Genomic DNA, 20,922 nt, shown 5'->3' with positions numbered 1-20,922 from the left:
CAGACTAATGTTTAAAACACTCGCTGCTAAATCTGGATTTATAAATGTAGGCATGTGCATGGTTTGCTATGTTCTTGTCTACACATAGGTTCAACAAATGTTGATTACATCCAGTGCTATAAACAGATTATTTTTGTTTTTGTCTTTTTGTGCCACCATTAAATGTTTCATACCATCAAATTGATTTAAATATCAAGTCTAGTTTATTTATAGCATATTTCAGCAGCAAGGCGGTTCAAAGCACCTTACACCATAAAAACACAACACAGCAACGAATTATGAAATGAGCAATAAACATTACATTTTGGCAGAGGTACATTGATCAAATGTATTGATCAATGTTCCACTTAGTACTAATCAAAAACAACTTTGAGGTTCAGAGATGACCTGAGTAAATACAGAAAGGAGTTTTTAAATGAAGGGAAAAAAAACAAAACAATATGGTGATATTAAAAAAAGAAAAACAAACTAAGTGCTTAATGATGCAGCAGGCAACTAGTGTCCTACATTTCTGTGGAGGTTTCTACACCCACTAATGGGTTTGGACAATAAATCAATACCATTTATCATGGTAGACAAGTGATCAATATCAGCAGATAATATTCCTGATAGAATATTCACTGAACTACGATCCAGAACAGCTTGGCATTCTGGGAGATATAGGCAGAGAAAACACTTCAGCTGCTCAAACTTGGCCAGTTGTGGCCAGCTTATCAAAGTTGGTGGCCTCAACTACCTCACTCACGATTTGGCTACCTAGCAACTCACTCATTCTTTGGTTACCTAGCGACAACATGTTGAGTAACTGACACAGGGGCAGTTTAAGGTTTCTTTGTACCTCATAAACGCTTAAAATTAAAAAAACGACGTTGTGGAAAACTGTGGCTAAAGCAGGAAAGGTCACGGCTTTGGCAGTATTTCAGATATTTAAAACAAGAAAGTAAGCAATAATTATCTATTGACTGATATGAAATGTCTATACGTTTTTCAGCCATATTGTCCAGCCTTACATCGCCTCTTAAAACTCTCTTAGTTCTTGAATTATATGTAGATTTCACCACAGTCCAGAGGAAAATTGGTCTTTTTTCATTCAACAATGAAAAAGACCTCAGTTGCTCACGTTGACATGAAAGGAGAAAGAAACTGGATTATTCTAATTATTGCTTCGCTACAAAGCTACTTAGAAGTGAAACCACACAGACACGCTGCTCCCTGAGCAGCGGGGTCTGGGAGGCTCTGGGTTATGGTGAATATTGAAGCGGTCGGTCCCTATCAGATGTGCAGTAAGCCTGGTGTGCCTGTGCTGGTGTGTGACCCCCCTGTGAGAGCGTGACTCCTCTGAGAGCGCTGATGTTTGAAGGCTCTTCAGTGCACTAGCTTATGCCACACTCTGGTTATAAATCCACAAATCCACACAGTTACTGAATACGCAGAGCTGCAGAATAATTCTGAAAACTGTTTGGCAATATGAAGGTCTCTCTCTACTGCTGCCTAAGTCACATTACTTCAGAAAAATAGCCTAAAAGGAATAAAAGCATCATACTTCCTGCTGCTTCTTTTATTTAGTGATTATGTTATTGATTCAAATGGTTCTGTTAAAGCTTATATTCCTTCTTGAAGTTTTCATAACCCTTGAATGGTTTCACATCTTGTAACATCACCACCAGAAACATCAACACCAATACAGAGTATTGGAAACACTTTCACAATAAAAGTCAGAGCAGCGTACCGCGTCTTTGTGTCCAGCCTCTCTGAGTCAGAACTTTATAAGTCTTTTTTAGTTTAAATCACTTCCAGCTTTGCACATCTAGATACCATTCTTCTTACTAGCCTGGATTTGGTCTGAACTTTGACTTTTTAATATGGTGATATTAAAAAAAGAAAAACAAACCAAGTGTTTAATGATGCAACAGGCAACTAGTGTCCTACATTTCTGTGGACACTAGTTGCAATTCCTACTGTCTAGACTCTAGACCTTAGATTCCTAGCTCATGACCTTAGATTTATGAGCTTTAGCTGTGAATCTAAAGTCATCGTCCTGATAAAAAGTCTCTACTCATTCCAGCTTGTAGCAGGTTTTTATTTCAGAGCTGGTCAACATTTGGCTCCATCCATTTTCTCATTATCTCTGATCTGCTTTCATGTTACTGCTGGATAAAAGCATCCCCACAGCATAATGCTGCCACCACCACGTTTCACAGTGGGGATGGCATGTTTAGGGTTTTGTGCATTGGTAGTTTTCCACCACTTAAAACATTATTGTTCGTCTTACATGACTTTTTTCCCTTTTTTTCTATTTTACCAATGACTTTCTTCTTTCTACTCTTCCATAAAAGCAGATTTGTTTGTCCTATTAGCTGATTTTTCCATTTGAGCTTTGAATATCTGCAGCTCCTCTAGAGTTATTATGAGTCTCTTGGTGGTTTCTCTATTTCTGTCCTTCCCTATTTGCTAGTTTGGGTGTCTTAGAACAGATAAGGGGGACATATTATGCAAAATTCACATTTTGCATGATTACCGAGCAACTCACGCTGAGTTCCAGCACCTCTGGTCAGCTGGTTCTACCACTGTGTGCGCTGTACAATGGCTGCTGTTGACTGTTGTTGACTTACCATTCAGAAACCACTTGCTGCATTCCTGTTGGTTGTGCAGGAGGTTCTAATTCTGCTTTTCAAAGATGTATAGTTGTACAATTACACATCTGTCTGAAGCCATTTTCCTGTGTGAGTGTAAAAGTTAAGTTTCTTCTCTTTGTAAAGCATAATTTTCTTTTCACTTCTTTGTGTTAGTCTGGGACATAAAAAAACTAACACAATACAAAATTAGGAAAGCTGGTATGCCTTTAAAGTTTAGGGCAAACGCATTTGGAAATGGGATAATGCTGCATTTCATGGTGCAAAATGTAAGAAAGTTAGAAATAAAATCACAAGACCATGTAATATATTAACTTTAAAGACTGGGAGAAACATTCTTTGAGGTTTTTCTGCAATTTTGTCCTGCACTAAAAAGGGGAAAGTCCAAATTCCCAGCTGTCACAGAATGCAGCATAACTTTGTTGCTTTGATGAACTAGTGAATAAACTGTGGTCATTCACAGAATAAAGCAATAAACAGAACTAAATCATCATTTCCTGGATGTTTTTCTGTGGTTAGACTTGAAAGCACGTTCACTCCCAGCTGCAGAGGCTCCACCCACATATTTTATTCTAAAACACACATTTTCTTTATGCAGAGCATGTGTTTGTAAGCATAAAACAGAAATCTAATTTAGTTTGATTTATAGTTATAGCACTGGCATGTCTTTATAAGCCTGTTGCTCACACACCTTCAGTCCATAGATTATTGGTCAGATATGCCCCAAACACAAAAACGGGGAAATGAAATGAAAGACGGGTTTCTTTCCATAGGAAAATACACAACAACTCACTTATAGTGGCTCATAAATCATGGCTGAGAGAGAGTGCAATTTACAGCTAAGCTTTAAAACAATGCTTGAAAGGAACAAAAGGTTAACAGAAGGATTGAGAAGGAAGTCACATTGTTTATCATCTTCTGAAACCGGATGTCAGTTATTATCGCCGTCCTCATGGCGGGCAGGATGATGAACACAGAAGTGCATGAGGACCCGAGTTTGACTCAAAGTAAAACTAACATCAAGTGTCGTTCAGTTCGTCATTTGTCTTCTGTTATCCACCATATCGACTTCCATTTCTAAAGCAATCTTTTATATTTGGCCGGCTGTAAAAGGATAAGTTGGAGGTTTGCTGTAGAGTCATTGAAGGCGCCTCTGAAGATGCAGCCGTCTACGTCTCAGAGGGGGAGCTTTTAAAGAGGGTAGTTTGTTTAGGGCTTCAATGACTTCTGCAGGAACTTAGATGAGACAAAATGCATAAAGCTGGACAGGATGCTACAGACGCATTCAGGACTTGGCTTGGATTCTTCTCATAAGGAGACATGTTGACCGATGGAATAAATTCCCATCTGATGTGCGTAGGCGTTCTGGGAAAAAAAAATCTAATTTGAAAACTTATCATGAAAACCTAAAAGATACAAAGAAGTCATCAAAAAAATCTGTCACTAAAAAAACCAACAGGAGTCACTGAAATTGGAAAATGCTGCTTTTACAAATATGCCTCATTATATGTGGAAACTTAATTTTGTTAAGTCATAAAAATATAGTTTGTCACAGTGGAGGTAGTGTCATAGTTTGGGACTAGTTTAATGCTTTGTTACAGAAAAATACCAAGACTGCTCAGTGGCACAACCACAAAATGAGAAAAATCATTCTGGTAAATCAATAAAGTCACTAACATAGTTTCTCTTCCTGCCATGTATATTGCCCTTTCTAAAAATGTGTTTTACATGAGAATAAAACATTTGGCAAAAATTACATATGTATATAAATGATGTTTATGAGGTGCCTCTTACTTGTATTGTGTCTGTATGATGATGACGTATAGTGAGTCACAACAGAGTAAGTTCGTTTTTCTGTGATTTAACCATCTCTTTTCTTGTTTTTTATATTACTTACCATCTTGGCATCAATGTTTAATCAAAGTATCCCTCTGCAGGTGCTCCAAGTCTTCAGTGAATGGTTAAATACTAAAAGAAAAATTAATCAGAAAAGGGCAGAACTTGTCACTTGCATGCTGAGATCACTGAATCTTCTTCAGCGTAGACAGAGAGTCAGCATAGCATAGCAAGAGATAGATTTATGCCATTGGGTCATTGCTGAGACATTTGTGTTGAACTTGATACTAATGCTGTGATGCAAAATTCAAATCAATGGACTGTTTATGAGCTTGATGTTTAATTTCTGGTCCTAATGCTGCAGGATCTTTCAACTTCCAAAACCCTGGGGCTTATTTGATGATCTGGTTGCATTTATACAATGTCAGATTCCGATTTCTGTGAAGTGCTTCATCTGCAATTGACAATAGAAATGCAATTTAAACACATCATGGTGTGACTGGATGATATGAACTCAACCAAAACAGAAACGACAGCTGGTGAATGTAAATAATTTACTCACCTGTGATTGATAAAGTGACTTTGACACGCATAATTCTTCTGCTGTAGGTTTCTTTAACTCAAAACCTTGAAACCATAAAAAGTGACAAGATTTTGATGTCAAATATAAATAAAAAACTGACTGAAATTGATTTTCTTTTTTTTTTCCATTTCAAGAATTTGCTGCCTTTACTCCGAGGGCGGGACTTCCTGTAGCCAAAGATGACGGCAGTAACACAGCTATTCTGATTGGCTGCCTGGTGGGCATCATCCTGCTGCTGCTGGCTGTTATAGTTGTCATTCTTTGGAGGCAGTACTGGAAAAAGATTCTGGGCAAGGTGGGTTAGGAGCTGGACCTCTACGGTGTAATTTCTAAGCTGGAAATATTTTATTTCATGAAGCCAAACCGTCGCTTTGATTCAGTTTAAGTTAGTAATATCTGGAGAGAACAGCTGCCAGCCAACTGGCAGTAAACCAGCGCGTCTCCATCTGGATTTATATGCGCTGCTAATCAGTCAGCGATTAAAGTTTGTGTCCAGGATTTGAGCATCCTTCTGCCCTAATGGTTCCTTCATGCTGCCTTTCAGGCCCAAGGCAGTCTGTCCAGCTCAGAGCTCAGAGTCCATCTGTCCGTCCCCTCGGACAACGTGGTCATCAACAACACACACAGCTACTCGAGCCGGTACCAGCGCATACACACTTTTCCTGACGACCGGGACCAGGACAGAGAAGCAGAGGGGGAATATCAGGAGCCCAGCGCTCTGCTGCGGCCCAGAGACCAGAGGGACAGCACCAGTAAGTTACAAAACAAGCACTGAGGGGTTTAAATGTTGCTTACCTTTAATATTAAATCTGTGTGTTGGAGAAAATGTTTCCAAGTCAGTTTTTGAACATAAATAATGTGACATAAAGTGGTCTCAGAGCCTCAAGTCATCCTTTTTTCTTCATTATTTCTTCTTGACATTTCTTTGGAGCGTGTTTCTTTAAAGTTTTTAGTGCTGACGCTGCTTTTTCACTCATTGGTCCTTTTCAGATACTGTCAACATTCAGCCAAAATCTGACCGTTTTGCAACTATGTGGCCCATATCTGTTCTTATTATTCATGTTCTGAATCAAACAAAACTCATTTTAAAATCAAATAAAGGCAGCTTTAATATTTGATCCTAAATTGGATACGTGACCTCAGTCTTAATGGCCGCTTTGCATTTTATTCGACATTTCATTCACACCACTGAAGTGTGGCAACATCACAACATGTGTTGCATTAAAGGCTGAAGAACAGAGGACTGTTCACACTGGAGTCTGATGTCATTACATTTAAATTACAATGTGAAAAACTGCACAAAACATCTGACCTCAGCAAAGAGAGTTGGCTGCAGTGTGAATGGGACAAAACGTATAAACAACCTAATAAAGGGAAAATGTAGAAAACAGCACGTCTAATTTCAGCAGCTTTAAAATGAACTTCATGTGGCTTTTTCTTTACTGGGTGTCGTTTCTTTGGCTGATTATCAAGCATCGCATTAGTGTTGGTTTGGCTTGGAATGAAACTTTACATTGTGTCCAAAGCTATCATGACACAAATAGAAGTACCCTCAATATAAATGTCTACTGAGATTTAAAATGTATAAAAATAATGATAATAATTAACCCAGCTCAGCACATTTGACTGAAGAAGCTTTTTCTGCATATTTTTGAAATGTTGCAGACTGCAGCCACAGGGACTATTTTCACAGATACAGCAGTCTTAGACCTGTTGCACTGCAAAAACACAAAATCTTACCAAATATTTTTGTCTAGTTTCTAGTGTACTTGGTACATCTGAAATAAGACAAAACTAACTTAAAAGTAATTTAACATGGAATAAATGTCTTGTTGTAACAATCTGCCAATGGAACTAGCACACTTTCATCAAAATTAAGGAATTATTTACTTAAAACAAGCTCCTATGTATATCTTGCTGAAAAGTTTCTTGTAAGTTTGTTTTTTTTATTTCAAGTGAAATAAGATATTTGCACTTGAAACTAGACAAAAATACTTAGTAAGATTTTGTGGTTTTGCAGTGCACAATAGCAAATTTTGCTTGACAATAAATTGTCCCAGACGTTTTTGCGATAAACGATTTTCTTATTTTGAGACCATTTTCAAGCAATATAACAGTAAAGGTATAATAATGCAATTCTCAAAGCACAATAAACTTGAAATTCTAATGAACATTTAACACTGGATCTGAAAAATATTTTAATTATCCAAAATAAATAAACAAAATTACAGAAACAACAAATAAAATAGGAACTGAAGTCTCTCTAACAAAATTGTCCTTCAAAAAAGGGCTAGTTGAGATAAAAGCTCCAGACTGAAGAATGTTTTTCATCTAGTTTTTGGTAGGAAGAGCTAGAAAAGAGCAAAACTATAAATCATGCAAATAGAAATGATTGAGCTCACTTTAATTCATCATGCGGATAATTGATTTATTGCTTATTGCAACAGGTCATGTCTAGAGGAGAGCTGTTTTAAACGTTGGCCTGGTTTGGCGTAAGGACTGGACAGATGAGTAAAAAAGCAGCCAAAGTCTAAAGAAACAAAAGTAAAAGTCCCTCAGAAAACTGGAAGAACAGTTAAATAAAAATAACTGCAAAAGATGACAAAAAAGCAAGAAAATAATGCTCTGTTCTGTGCAACATGTTGACAGGCAGGAAAACATGCAAAACATACCAGCTGGCAATAAATAAGCAGAAAATGTGACAACAATCCCACCTTCCATATGTACCGTATTTAAATTTCTGCACTCATGCCTGTGGTTTGTACCACATCGCTCAGTTTGCATGCCTGTTTGTGATTTTGCAAACTCATTTGGAGATGGGGCAAAAGCAGAAGGAAAACTCCCGATGTGGCGTGCCTATCTAGAAAACTGTGGCATTGCAGTATATCCCACCACACCAAACAAAAGTGAATCAAATCAAACATCCTGCAAGGAAGTCTGCCTGCAAGAAGATGCACGGTGCAGAGGGGGCACAAAAGAACTATTGTTCCAAAGAGAGGGAAGAAAAGGGAGGAGAAGCTGAGGATTAAAGAAGAAAAAATGCATTCCTTTGCTTGCATTGTTCCTCAGGAGGTTGGCATGCCATCTTTACTAGGCGCCTGTGTTAGTTTGAAATAACAAGAGTAACAAACATCCCATGCAGTCAGTTTTTTATGTTGGGTTGTGTTAACTTGCCTGAGATGTTCTTCCTTCCTGTGCTCATAATGAAAACCCTTATGATTCCTCGTATGTACATGAACACGCTAACACTGTCATGATTCTGTTTTGTTCCATGTTATGATTTTGTTTGTGTGCCCCACCTCGTTCTGTACGTTTGTGTGTGTTTGTGTGTCTGTGACCTTGTAGCCTTGCTGTTAAACAATCCGGCCTATCACGTGCTCCTACCAGATCACAGAAAAGGCTCCAGAGCCGTAGTCGTCCCGAGATCGGCTCAGGCTCAGGAAAAGAGCCTGAATGTGCCCCAGGGTAAGAAGCCTCAGACTGGGCCGGCACAGTCAGGAGGATCCCCTGCTTCCCACTCACTTACCGACCTGTCAACGCTGAGGCAGGAGAAGATTTTCTCCCAAATATTAACAATTTGTTTCTGCATGCAACCTTCCCATTCTCTCATTCACTCATCACATAACTCCTTCCTTTGTTTGAAGGGATAGTTTGGTTTCTAAGGAACTGGAAAGTTTCACAAAGAGCTTTTTTTTTTTTTTTATTACTTTGATTGAGTTTAGTTTCTGTGAACGTCTCAGTAGCACCAGGTTATCATGCTGCGTTTCAGCTGCACTCAGACCTGGGAAATTACAACTTCCTTTATTTCACCAGGAAAATCCCACTGAGATTAAAAATCTGTTTTGCAAGAGAATCCTGGCCAAAACTGGCAGCAGCACAGAGTTTACAGCACAAACTTAACGCAGTCATACATAAATCAGTTAAAACATTTACAGACAGATGATTTCTTCTCAAAATCAGTAAGAATCACCTTAAAAATATTTAGTGAAAACAGCATCTTAAGGTTCATGTGTTTATGCATACATTTATAATTGGTTCCAAAAAGATGGAGCAGAAAACTGTAAAGTTCCGAACTTTCCTTAATTCAGTTCGAATTTATTTTTACCAAAAGAAAATTAAGTTCTCACATTGCAGAGAATATCTCCCAGTAGACTTTCTACTTATGTAAACAAATGCAAAATAGTTCCAGTATGATTTTATAAATAAAAAATATGCCAAAGATTGAGTCTATGAGTGAATACAACCATATTGTATACAGTGAAAAAGAAAACGGGTGATCCATCCTAAAATATATTGAGTTAATGTTTTACAAGCAGTCAAATTAAGTTTATGCAAGTAAATATATTACATTTATTAAGTTGTCATGTTAAGCAAATATAAATTTGACCAACTTAATCTGACTACATGTAACGAATTTATTATTTTTTTAAGTTGGAGATCGATTCTCTCTTTTTTTCTTCAGTGTGCAATAATGAGTAAAACCCTCCAAAGTCGGACGTCCCACTGGGAAACTGGGAGTAATTTACACTACCCCAGTTTGACCTTTATTTTATTTAACGACCACTCCTCTAGGAGCAACAGCTGGTCGACTTTTATTACTTTTTCAGTTAACTGTCCATTTTCAATACATAATCTCCAATTAATTTCAATCTGAGATGTATCATGAATATCAATAACCCAGAAAACAAATAATTATTTCTAATTATATAATAATCTTCTTGTAACAACAGCAGACCTGGAGGTCGGCTGTCCTTGCAGGATCTTTCTGGTATCGTTCGTCTAAAGCTGTAGTTTTAGAGGTTTTTGTCCCAAAACTATCAGATGTGTACAAGAAATCATCACAGTGAGTCCCAAACAACAAAAATCAGCAAAGCCACGACTTCACCAGAACAAAAGTAAAGTTTCAGAAGAGTCCAGTTCACATGTGTCAACCTGAAGGGCGGGGGCCAAATCTGGCCCATGATAGCTTTTAGTCTGGCCCTCCTGACTCCAGAGAGATGCATAAATAAAACCTTAAAGGTAACATTTGAGTGACTAAATATTATTGTAGCAATATAATCAGAGCAGGTTTTGTCTGTATACTGTCAAATTACATCATCCAGTCCCTCCAGTTTTTTTTTTCTTTTGAAATTCCCAGATCTCGAAAATGATGCAAAATAAACATATCCGCGCATAATGCATAATGCATATATTCTACAAAAATGGTCGAAAACAGGTAAAGTTTTTGTTTTAGACTAAAATTAAATTCTGTTTTAAGTGATTCCTAACTCTCACCTGCAGGTGGCAGTATTTCTTTCTGCTACCTCAGTCTTGTAATCTACAGGGTAACAAAAGGTCATGTTTAACCTTCATACATATCAAATATCACAAAAATTTTTGAAAATATTCCAAAAGTAGCCTCAGAAAATCGGGCATTTTGATTACGAAAAATCACAAAAGCAATTGAGGAATCCTGGAGGGACTGATCAGTGTGAAAAGATGTTCAATATTATTTAATTTTAATAAGTACTAATCGAATGCAGGCAATTTATTAATGTTTTAGCATAAACGACCCTTTCAGTCATTCATAATTTTGAACTTGGCCCGAAGTGAAAATGTGTTTGACTGCAAACTGCTGCAAACTAGAACTAGAAAACTAGATTTAGCAGAAACCTGTGAGGTCATTTGATGAGAGCTGAGGACAAGATGCTGCAGGTGGAAAAGTATTGCCAAGTCAAGACTCAAAACAAAGCTGCACACTTCTACAGCGAGGATGTTGAACTTTATTTTACCTTCCCAGACCAATCCAAGCTATCGCATTTTTATCCTTGTTAAAACACATTGTAGTTAAATCCAGTTGATAATGACAGATGGTAAAATATTTTTTTACTGAAGTCACTGTGACTCCTGCTTTTCCTCCCAAATATATGAGCTTTATAAAGTTACAGTATTGTGATCTAATGGCTGCAGTTGCGTGTGAATTTAGGTTGAACATTCTCCTATCAGGCTCATTATTATTTCAAAGGTAAAACAACTTAGCATTCAGGTCCCACTCTCCCTACATGCCCATGACTCAAGTGCTGTCTGAACCTTTTGGGAGCCGCTGGTTTCAAACGTAAAATTATTATCTTTTCGAAGTGTTTCAGTTTTATCAGCGGGTAAAGATGCAGGTTCAAATTTAGTTTTAATTTAGGAGTTCGATGTGGTGTAAATGAGCAAAGAGAGATTCAATAACAAGTGGTTCATACCTGCTATTCATGCAGGAAGATGGATTTAATGAAATTATAAATTATTTTAGTCTCTCACGGGAATAAAATAAGTCACAGGAGGGTGAATGTGTGCTGTCAGCTGACTGAATGAAACAATGATTAATGCACTGGCCGGGCTGCAGGAGGCCGCAGCGGGGAATACATTCACAAGAATTGTAATCCTTCACAATGTGCAGGGGTGTGCCGATATTTCTGCAGGATGACAGCTCTGCTGCATAATTTCAGCTCCAGCTCAGCCTCCCAGTAGATGAATGAGCCTGCAGCTGTGCTCAGGACCATCATCAGTTCTTCTGTAAAAATAAACAACCTTTTCCCGGGCCGACAGAGGAAAGGTAGCTCTGTGGAAAACTTGATTTCACTTATCTTAGATTGCTTATGTTTTTCTTTTTGAATATTGGATTTGGTTTCCAGCTGAAAATCCAAACTGTCCCTTCAAAACAAGTCGCCTGACCTTTTATCTCCTGATTCTGTTCCTGCAGACGGCCGTTTTAAATCACTCGGTTGTTCTCGGTTATCTCGTCTTTTCATCCGCCCCCTCTGCCTCTTGTCTCCAGCTTGTGGTTTGGACTTGGACCTGGAGAAAGGCTTCCCCTCTGCACACGAGGAGCCCCCTCCCTATCCGGGGTCGCCTCCTTATCCGTCTCTGTCTCCCCCCGTCTCCCCGCCGCTGCCTCCCAGCGTCCCGCATTATGCAGAGGCGGACATCGTCAGTCTGCAGGGGGTCAGCGGCAACAACACCTACGCGGTGCCGGCCTTGGCCTCTTCCAGTCCTGGTGCCGACGCTCTCCCGCTGCCGGAGCTGCCGCGCCAGTGTCTCGTCTTCAAGGAGAAGTTGGGGGAGGGACAGTTCGGGGAGGTGAGAACCGACAAAGATGGAGGAAATGTCTGGGTGAAAAGATCGCCGTCCTCTAATTTGAATTTAATTTCTTGTGGTTAAAGGTTCACCTGTGTGAAATAGAGAACCCTCTTGACCTCCCGATCCTGGAGTTCCCCTTTAATGTGAGGAAAGGGCGCCCTCTTCTGGTCGCAGTGAAGATACTGCGCCCAGATGCCTCAAAGAATGCCAGGTTTGTATCATTTTGTTTTTACAGTAACTAAACCTCAATACCGGCTTCTACATTGCATTATAATTTTTTACTGTACCTAAATATCTTCTTTTTTTTTTTACAATGTTTAGACATTGTAAAAAAAAATTACAGAAGAAATCTGAAATTTCTTCACAGTACCTGAATCTATTTATTTTTTACTTTTCCTATTTATTTTTTTTACTTTACATTTTTTACTTTATTTTTGTACTTTGCAAATAGAAATTAAAAGTTATTTTTTTAATTTGTAAATCAAATTTGTATTTTTTTTAACATACTTAAAACATTTTTTTTTACATTTTTCTACAGTACTTAATCTATTTTTTACAGCACCTAGAAAACGTATGTGTGCATATATACATATAGGTCTAAAAATATAAACTTTTAAAAAGATTACAGTAGCACATGTATAAACTATAGTTCATAACGCAAACTTTTTATTTCAGAACTTAATTAGATTAAATAAACACATGCACCAATTTTAGTGACTATATCTTTCACAATTAGCCCAAAGCAGTGTATAGGGGTTTTGTGAGCAATTTACTTTAAAAGTGGGAAAAAGTCAAATATTAAATGTTACATAAATGTCAACTTGTCAACCACTCAGAATTTTAATGTACAGACATAAACAAATTTTTTTTGCTCCAAAAAAATACTTTTTTAGTATTTACCACATATTTTGAGATCAGGATAAGTGATACCTCTTTACTGTGCAGAGTCATAATATTTATGGTTCATTATTCACATTAAGTTTTTCACAAAAGCAGCAAAATAAAACTGATAAGTCATGAAATGATCTAGGTTTCTTTAAAAAAAAAAAAACTAAAACTGACTTAAAGAAGGTCGTTGACTTAATTAAGGAGATTATGGCTGATTTCCTGAGGAGCTGCTGGGCCATGACTGCAAGCAGCTGGTACCAGACAGAAGATCGCTCAAAATCTTAAATTAAATGCCTCCTATGGTGGGAAATGGAGAAGTGAAGAGATGTTGTTTGGACAACGAGGCTTTAAATGAACCAAAAACATAGTGGGAGAGACGTTAACTGAGGCAGCAGGAATAGACATGTCTGCTCTGGATAAAGACTGCTGTTGAGTTTAGCCTTAAATTGGATAAAAGATCTTCAGTAAACAAAGGAAACTTGAGAAAATATCTGCTTATCTGTGGTTTTCTTCATGGTTGAGGCTTTTCAAACAAAATATAGAGAGCTGGCGCATTATGTTGGACTTTTGTACGAACTTGTTTTGTTGACTCAGCAGATCTGTCCCTTTTCTTCTCGTAGGAACGACTTTCTGAAGGAGGTGAAGATCTTGTCTCGCTTGAAGGACCCAAACATCATCCGGCTGCTGGGAGTGTGTGTGAGCAGCGATCCCCTCTGCATGGTCACCGAGTACATGGAATGTGGAGACCTGAACCAGTATCTGTCCCACCGTGTCCTGCTGGACAAAACTGGGCCTTCACACAATACGCCAACCATCAGGTAACTTAAAGGGCACCTACTACATAAAATTCACATTTTGCATGTTTCTGTTCTTCCATTTTGGTCTCTACTGTTTCAGAAAACCAGCACAAATGCTTAAAAAAACACCTATCTTTTTTTTTTGCAATACGTTAATGTTTTTTGGTGTCTAGAAAATGAGCCATTTTGATTGTTGACTCGTATTCATCAGGGACTGTGCTGTCACCTAGCAACCCCAGCCAAGCCCATCCCCGTCACCTAGCAGCCCAAGCTGAGCTCTGTGACGTTTTGTCAGCTGGTTTTACCGCTGGATGTGCTGTACAATGGCTTCTGGAAAAGACAAGTGTTGTGCTGTTGACTTACCAATCAGAAACCACTTGTTGTATTCTTGTTGATTGTGTAGGAGGCCCCAATTCTGCTTTTCTAAGATGTACGGTTGTATAATTGCACATCTGTTCACAGCTATTTCCACGTGTGATTGTAAGCTTTGAGTTTATTTGGATTTAAAGTGACAAGACGCCCTATATCAGCTCAGTCTGGTTTTGTATCGCCTATAGACCTATCCTTGCTATTCAAGGAAACTGTAAAGTAAACATCCTCAGCTACAATTCCTGACGTTTCCCTCCTGTCCTCAGTTATCCAGCGCTCATCTCCATGGCCAGCCAGATCGCATCAGGGATGAAGTTCCTGTCCTCTCTGAACTTTGTGCACCGGGATCTGGCCACTCGTAACTGCCTGGTCGGCGGTGAGAAGGGAGAGAGCGGAGAGGATCGAGGCGGAGAGCGTCACATCAAGATCGCCGACTTCGGCATGAGCAGAAACTTGTACGCTGGAGACTACTACAGGATCCAAGGCAGAGCTGTGCTGCCGATACGATGGATGGCCTGGGAGTGCATCCTCATGGTGAGCAGGCAGACGGACACGATGGTCTGTGTGTTCACAGGTTATCATGAACTGTTTTTAGTTTTATCTGTAAATGGTTTTTCAACTCGAGACTTTTCCAGTCTGAACTTTCTGGAGTCTCACTGGTTTTAATGCATACATACAAAAGTTTGTGATAAATGCAGGGCAGATGTTTCTGTTGAGTTCAGGATTTAAATATAGAGGCTGAAAAAAACTGAATACATGGATGGATTAACAGATGCAAGGCCGACATCTTTGAACATGGCCTAAAATAGAGCTATATTCATAAGGAACACCTTATCGAAAAATATATTGGAGATACATCAGAAGAATGAATTTCAACAGCTTTAAGATGATATTGACTAGAAAAACAATCATACTCAATAATTCCTCATCTTTTATTGTGTAATATTGATTGTGTTTGTATGTGTTGCTCAGTAAATCATCATCTTCCTGAAAAACAATCAGTTATCTAGTTATAAGTGAAATAATCTGCCAGTGGAACAAATAATTTAACTTGTAATATGGGAAAAATGTCCACTGGCAGATAATTACTTATAACTTGAACTTTTTTCATCAATATTGATAATTTGTTGACTTAAATAAGCTCCCATTTCTTACTGACAAGTTACATGTAAGTTGGTTTTGTCTTATTTCACGCCTACTAAGATATTTTCAGTAGAAACTAAACCAGAAATACTTGATTTTGTTTTTGCAGTGTGCATGCTTGGGTTCTCTCAGGGTACTCCTGCTTCCTCCCACAGTCCAAAACATGATGTCAGGTTACTGATCTCCAAATTGTCCTTAGGTGTGAGTGTGAGATTGTTATTTGTCCTGTGTGTCTCTGTGTTGTCCTGTGATGTTTTCTAATGTTTTAGTTGTATAATATTACTCTTAGTGGTCCTGCATTAACTTGGTCCAGGCTGGAAGCCTCAGCTTCTCTCCAAGGATAACTGGATTTGAATGATGGATGCTATTTTTGCTACTTTTTCAGAAATTAAAAATGGTTAAATTTCAGTTTTCCAGACTGTGTAGGAAACACGAAGCTGTCATTTCTTTTAATTGCATTGCAATTTTTCACCACTTTAGTTCAGGTCAAGGCTTTTTGGACTATTAATAGTAAAATTATACAAATAAAACATTGGAAAACAAACTAATGCACTCAAAAATGAAGCACTCACGTGTGAAAAAAACCCATTAGACGTGTTATTCCTCTCCATCAGATTCACCTTTTATGATAATGATGCTCGTAGTTGTTGTGACACTAATGGAGGTCGTGACAGTGAAGGCAGAGGTTCAGGTGTGTGTGTTGGTGTGTGTCCTCAGGGGAAGTTCACCACAGCCAGCGACGTGTGGGCGTTCGGGGTCACTCTGTGGGAGATGCTGAGCGTTTGTCAGGAGCAGCCGTACTCCGACCTGACAGATGAACAAGTCATCGACAACGCAGGGGAGTTCTTCAGAGACCAGGGCAGACAGGTACGACAAAAACATGAGCACAGCTCTACAGGTTTATACTGAAACTGGACAGTTAGAAAGTGATTTGACTCCTCAGAAACACACATTAGTCCAGAAACCTTTTTCACAAAAGTATTTGGAATCATTCAAGACAGGCCTTTGTGTTATTTTTCGCTAGCATTGATTTTGTCCTTACAAGTCTTATTGCTTACATAAAGGTGACCTGTTATGCTTTATTGAACAGGTTAGCATAGATCTATGGGAGATACAAGTGAGAGAACAAGTCAGTTTCTTCAATTAAATATGGTGTTTATGATTAAATGGGACCTATTATGCAAAATTCACTTTGTGCATGTTTTTGTGCTTTTGTTCGGGTTCTAAAAACAGCATATAAAAAAATGCTCTTTTTGGTAATATGTTCATGTTTAATTTTTTGGGAGTCTGGACATTGAGCCATTTCAAAACCTTTCCAATTTAGTCACAATCGATGGGCGCTGCACCGTTGCCTAGCAACCCAAGAGGAGCTCCAGCACATTTGGTCAGCTGGTTTTACCACTATATGTGCTGTACAGTGGCTGCTGGAAAAGACAAGTGTTTTGTTCTTGACTTACATGTCAGAAACCACTTGCTGCATTCTTGTTGGTTGTGCAGGAGGCTCAACTACTGCTTTTCAAAGATGTTTGGTTGTATAATTGCGCATCTGTTTGCAGCCATTTCGACATGTGAATGTAAATATTGAGTTGGGGGCGCGGTCAGCAGCAGCTCGTTTAGATTTAAAGTGACAAGACGCCCTAAAACAGCTCAGTCTGAAAGGAGCTCAAAATATTCAGAACTGATCAGAATGAAACCTGAAAATGTAATGAACATGTTTTGTTTAGGCCATAGATCTGTTTAAGGTAGTATAATAAGTCACCTTTAATGTGAGCAGAAGAGTAAATGGCTACCCTGACTTGGCAGCACTTGGATATGATGCGTTCATTGATTTGGAAAAAAACAGGTTTTTGAGTTGACTACTTGACTGCTAATGAAGCTAGTCAGAATAACCCAGACTGATCCACAGATGTTCATCACATGCGTCTCTTTCTCTCTCAGGTGTATCTGAGCAGGCCGGCCGTGTGTCCTCAGGGTCTCTATGAGCTCATGTTGAGCTGCTGGAACAGAGACTGCAAGCTCCGCCCATCTTTCACCAACATCCACTCCTTTCTTACTGAGGACGCCATGAACATGGTTTGACAGAAGAACGACAGGAAGAAAGTTGACCTTTTTGCTTGAGCGGTGAAGTGGGCTGGTGTGGTGGAGGGTGCGTTCACAGGCACAGTGGGGTTTGCTCGCTTTTGTATTTTGTACTTTTTGGGCGGGTGGGGCTGAGACGCCGCTGGTTCGGTTTTTATTCCACCTCAGACCCCCAAAAGACGTCTTTTTAGTAGGTAACGGCTACGTTACGTAGTAACTGGTGGTGGGTTCAGTCTTCAAATCAGTTTTCTGTCATTTCAGATCGTGTCTCTTCTGATTCGATGCTGCAGAGTTAATATGCAGGAATCAGTGGCACAAATTACAGCTTCATGTCTGAAACATTCAAATTATTCAGCATTTTAAATGTTATTTGTGGACTAACAGGTGAATACGCTCATATCACGAAGAACACCTGTTGTTTGGAGGTGAAAGGTCACGCAGGGATTGTCTTAGTATTTATAGCTCACAGCATGCACTGTAACTCAGTGAGCTTACTCCCAGCTACGTCCCCTTCGGCCTACTTTTTATTACGTCTCTTCATTTGATCTCAGCCCCACGTTCTCGCCCAGTGACCCACATCCACAGTGTTTGTGGGGAAATAAAGAGGCGTGGACCAGGCAGGAGCAGCCTCCCCGTTTCGTCAGTGTGAACACGTTGAGTCTCCCGCCTTTAATCGTAACAATCTGACCTCCATCATGCACCCGACGCCAAACAAGAGGAAAAAGGCGCAGAAGATGAGAGTCTGCAGCTGCAAATTAACAAATAATTGTTTTGTTTTTCTTCCATCAGAGAGACGTTGCTCTGGGACTCCTTTTCAGGCACCTTATCAGGTGTTCTTCTTCTTATCATCGTTTCTTTATTTGACTGCGACTCGGTCAAAAAGGATCGATTTTAAAATTCCACAAATCAGCAGCACTTTACCCTACATGCATTTCCCTGACTGTAACGAAACTCGTCTCTGTAATGGGTCTGAATGATGATTCCTGATTCTGATCAGGACACGCATCTCAAACATGCACACTCTCCTGTTAAAATGCCCGGCTTTTGTTACCTAAAAAATATGATAAATTATTTAAAAACTTTTTTTTCCCACCTTTAAATGGCATTCATCTTGTACATTTTAACTAAATAAGTAGAAAGAAATCAGTGAAAGTAGAAAATATAAAAAAGTAAAACGCTGCAATAACCTGTGCACACCTTTTTAACACACATTTATTTTTATTTTGTTTCATGGCACATTCTTTCTCAAGGTTTGTCAGATTTCTAGCCAGGCCGGGATGTTTTGTTTGGACAAAATTACTTGTCTTCCAGCCGTACTCCTTGGTCCATCATGTAGAGAAATAAAACTTCCTGCAGCTTCTTGTGTGTCACAACAGTAAACTGACATCTAGCTACATGGATTGACATTTTTTATGGCACAGATGTCCGGCATGTTAGCAGGAGGTGTGAAAATGTCTGAGACCTCCTCTACCCTCCACTGCTCTGCCAAACCATTAGATGTAAAAAAAATTGTTTAAAAACCTGGAATGGCATTCTGGATCCAAACAGCAATCCTATGTAAGCTTTCAGAGCGCTGAGATGTTACTGATAGTATAATTTTCTTTTATATCACTGTAATTTTATGGCATTATTCAAACGGGGAATTCTGGGATTCCTGATTTTTTCTTTTGTTTTGTTTTTTGGAGTGAAAGTCGATCTCTGCGTTGATCCATGTGTGAGCTGACCGTGGTGGAACCAGTGCTTCTACCTTACTGTCTGTACAGCACTGTAACTCTGAGATCACCCTGATTGTGAAGTAATACATGTTTAGTGATGGGTTGTGCCATTTCATTCATTTTGATACACTGTAGTTCATTTTTTCTTTTCTCTTTTTTTTTTTTAGCTTGGTTATAGTAAAAAGTTTGTACACTCGCTTTCAATTTAAGGGATTTCAAGAGATATTGTTTTTGGTCGTCACCAGATTATTTCCTGAAATAAACAAAATCATTTTACTGCATCATTATTTATGATTAAGAAGCTGTAGCAGCAATAGCTTGAAGACCTCCATCCTGTTTGGGGTGCCTTGGTTCATTTTATTCCAACATTGCTTGAATTTGCCACATTTCTCCATCTCAGTTGTGTTCAGGCTTGAAGAGCAAAACAGTTTACATGTATTTACAAAAGAAAAGTCGAGGAATATAAAATAAAATGGCATGAAAGAATAAGAGAAAGCGCATGAAAGTTGGCAAATAGAGACTGTGTGATGAATGTATTGCCAATTTATAAGGAGGATTGTCTGGTGAAGAGGAGAAAGTCAGGAGAAATGTAGTTAGTGCAATAGCTTGGATACTCAGCAAACCAGCACCTTGCACAGGGGCGTAAAGGTACAGTTTGATCTAGAAAATGATCTCCTTCTCACTAAAGCCGTAGCGAACCACTGGCCTCAAGGTGGCGCTGGTACACCTTCATCATCCATATATAGAAGTGCTTCTTGTTATTGATGGTTTCAACTCAAAATGTTTGTTTCAAAAAAAGTGTGTTTTAAAATTACTTTAAACAAAACATCGGAAAACCTGATTGATTTGTGTTTCATGCTGGTACAGGTTTTATCCTCTCTAAGGTCCTGAAACAATATTTCAATGAGCCAAACCAGAACAGAGTCGGTTTACTATGAACACTTTGATATTCAACTGGGCAATGACTTGAATTATTCAGCTTAATTTCAAAATTTGACTGAAATTTGGGGATTTCTTAGCTGGTTTCTTTAGACGCTTCTCAAGCAGTACTGCACCAGATGTTTTTAGCATAAGCTCTTTTATTTAACAGATGATTGTGTCGATATCCATATAAAATGTCCAGCCAATAGTTGTTCAGCCTTCTAATTATGTTGTATTGAAGATCCCTCGTCCAGATCGAGGTGTATAAAGTCTGAAATGGTTTTATTTGAATGATCTGATTCCAAATTGTGCAGGAATGGTTGTATAACTCTTCAATTTGATGGCCAAAAACATGTTTTTCTCAGGTCACTGGTACCATTACACATTAGCAAGCTGCTAAAACGTCAGTTTTCACATAAATACCTGATCAAATGTATTTGTTCAGCACTCAAGTTAACTCCCACATGTTGAGTCTCTGCGGCGTCTCGATTTATTTAAGAATGTGTCTCGGTTCAGGTTGTAGCAACACAATTTTAAAATCTGGTGACGACCAACACGTTTTTGTCCCTTTTAGTAAAATTATAATATTGAAGTTGGTTGTACGTAACATTTTACTATAATTCTTCCCAATCTGTCTGATTTCATCTCTCTGTTCTGATTTTCACAGTATGTACATATTCAAAGGACAGGATTACAGTTTTCTTTGCTAATATATAGATAACTCCCTGTCACATTTTCATCGTTGCTATAGAAACGCTTGTTACCTTCAAGCTCTTATTCATTGCTGTTCTATTTTTGTAGATGTTTTATTAAAGTTACCCTTTTCAAATAAAACTGAGCGGGCTCACACTGTG

General features: G+C 38.7%; 1 protein-coding gene across 5 annotated transcripts in view; it reads left to right on the top strand.

Annotated features, from left to right (window-relative positions):
- The window catches only part of ddr1 (discoidin domain receptor tyrosine kinase 1), an 87,146-nt gene extending 66,244 nt beyond the window's left edge, over nt 1-20,902 (top strand). For 3 of the 5 annotated variants that reach the window (XM_032558898.1, XM_032558895.1, XM_032558896.1), the window contains 9 exons: nt 5,187-5,347; nt 5,597-5,804; nt 8,398-8,517; nt 11,855-12,156; nt 12,240-12,367; nt 13,665-13,862; nt 14,477-14,744; nt 16,071-16,220; nt 17,292-20,902. In XM_032558898.1, the coding sequence (XP_032414789.1) occupies nt 5,187-5,347; nt 5,597-5,804; nt 8,398-8,517; nt 11,855-12,156; nt 12,240-12,367; nt 13,665-13,862; nt 14,477-14,744; nt 16,071-16,220; nt 17,292-17,432 (1,676 nt within the window). In that variant the 3' untranslated portion in view covers nt 17,433-20,902. The remainder of the gene's footprint in view (nt 1-5,186; nt 5,348-5,596; nt 5,805-8,397; nt 8,518-11,854; nt 12,157-12,239; nt 12,368-13,664; nt 13,863-14,476; nt 14,745-16,070; nt 16,221-17,291) is intronic. The other 2 variants (XM_032558897.1, XM_032558899.1) reach the window with 2 other exon arrangements.
- The last annotated feature ends 20 nt before the right edge of the window (nt 20,903-20,922 follow it).

The sequence above is a fragment of the Xiphophorus hellerii genome, chromosome 3 (assembly GCF_003331165.1).
Source record: "Xiphophorus hellerii strain 12219 chromosome 3, Xiphophorus_hellerii-4.1, whole genome shotgun sequence".
NCBI lineage: Eukaryota > Metazoa > Chordata > Actinopteri > Cyprinodontiformes > Poeciliidae > Xiphophorus > Xiphophorus hellerii.
Note: the sequence above shows the minus strand (reverse complement) of the source record. Positions and strands in the feature narration are given on the sequence as shown.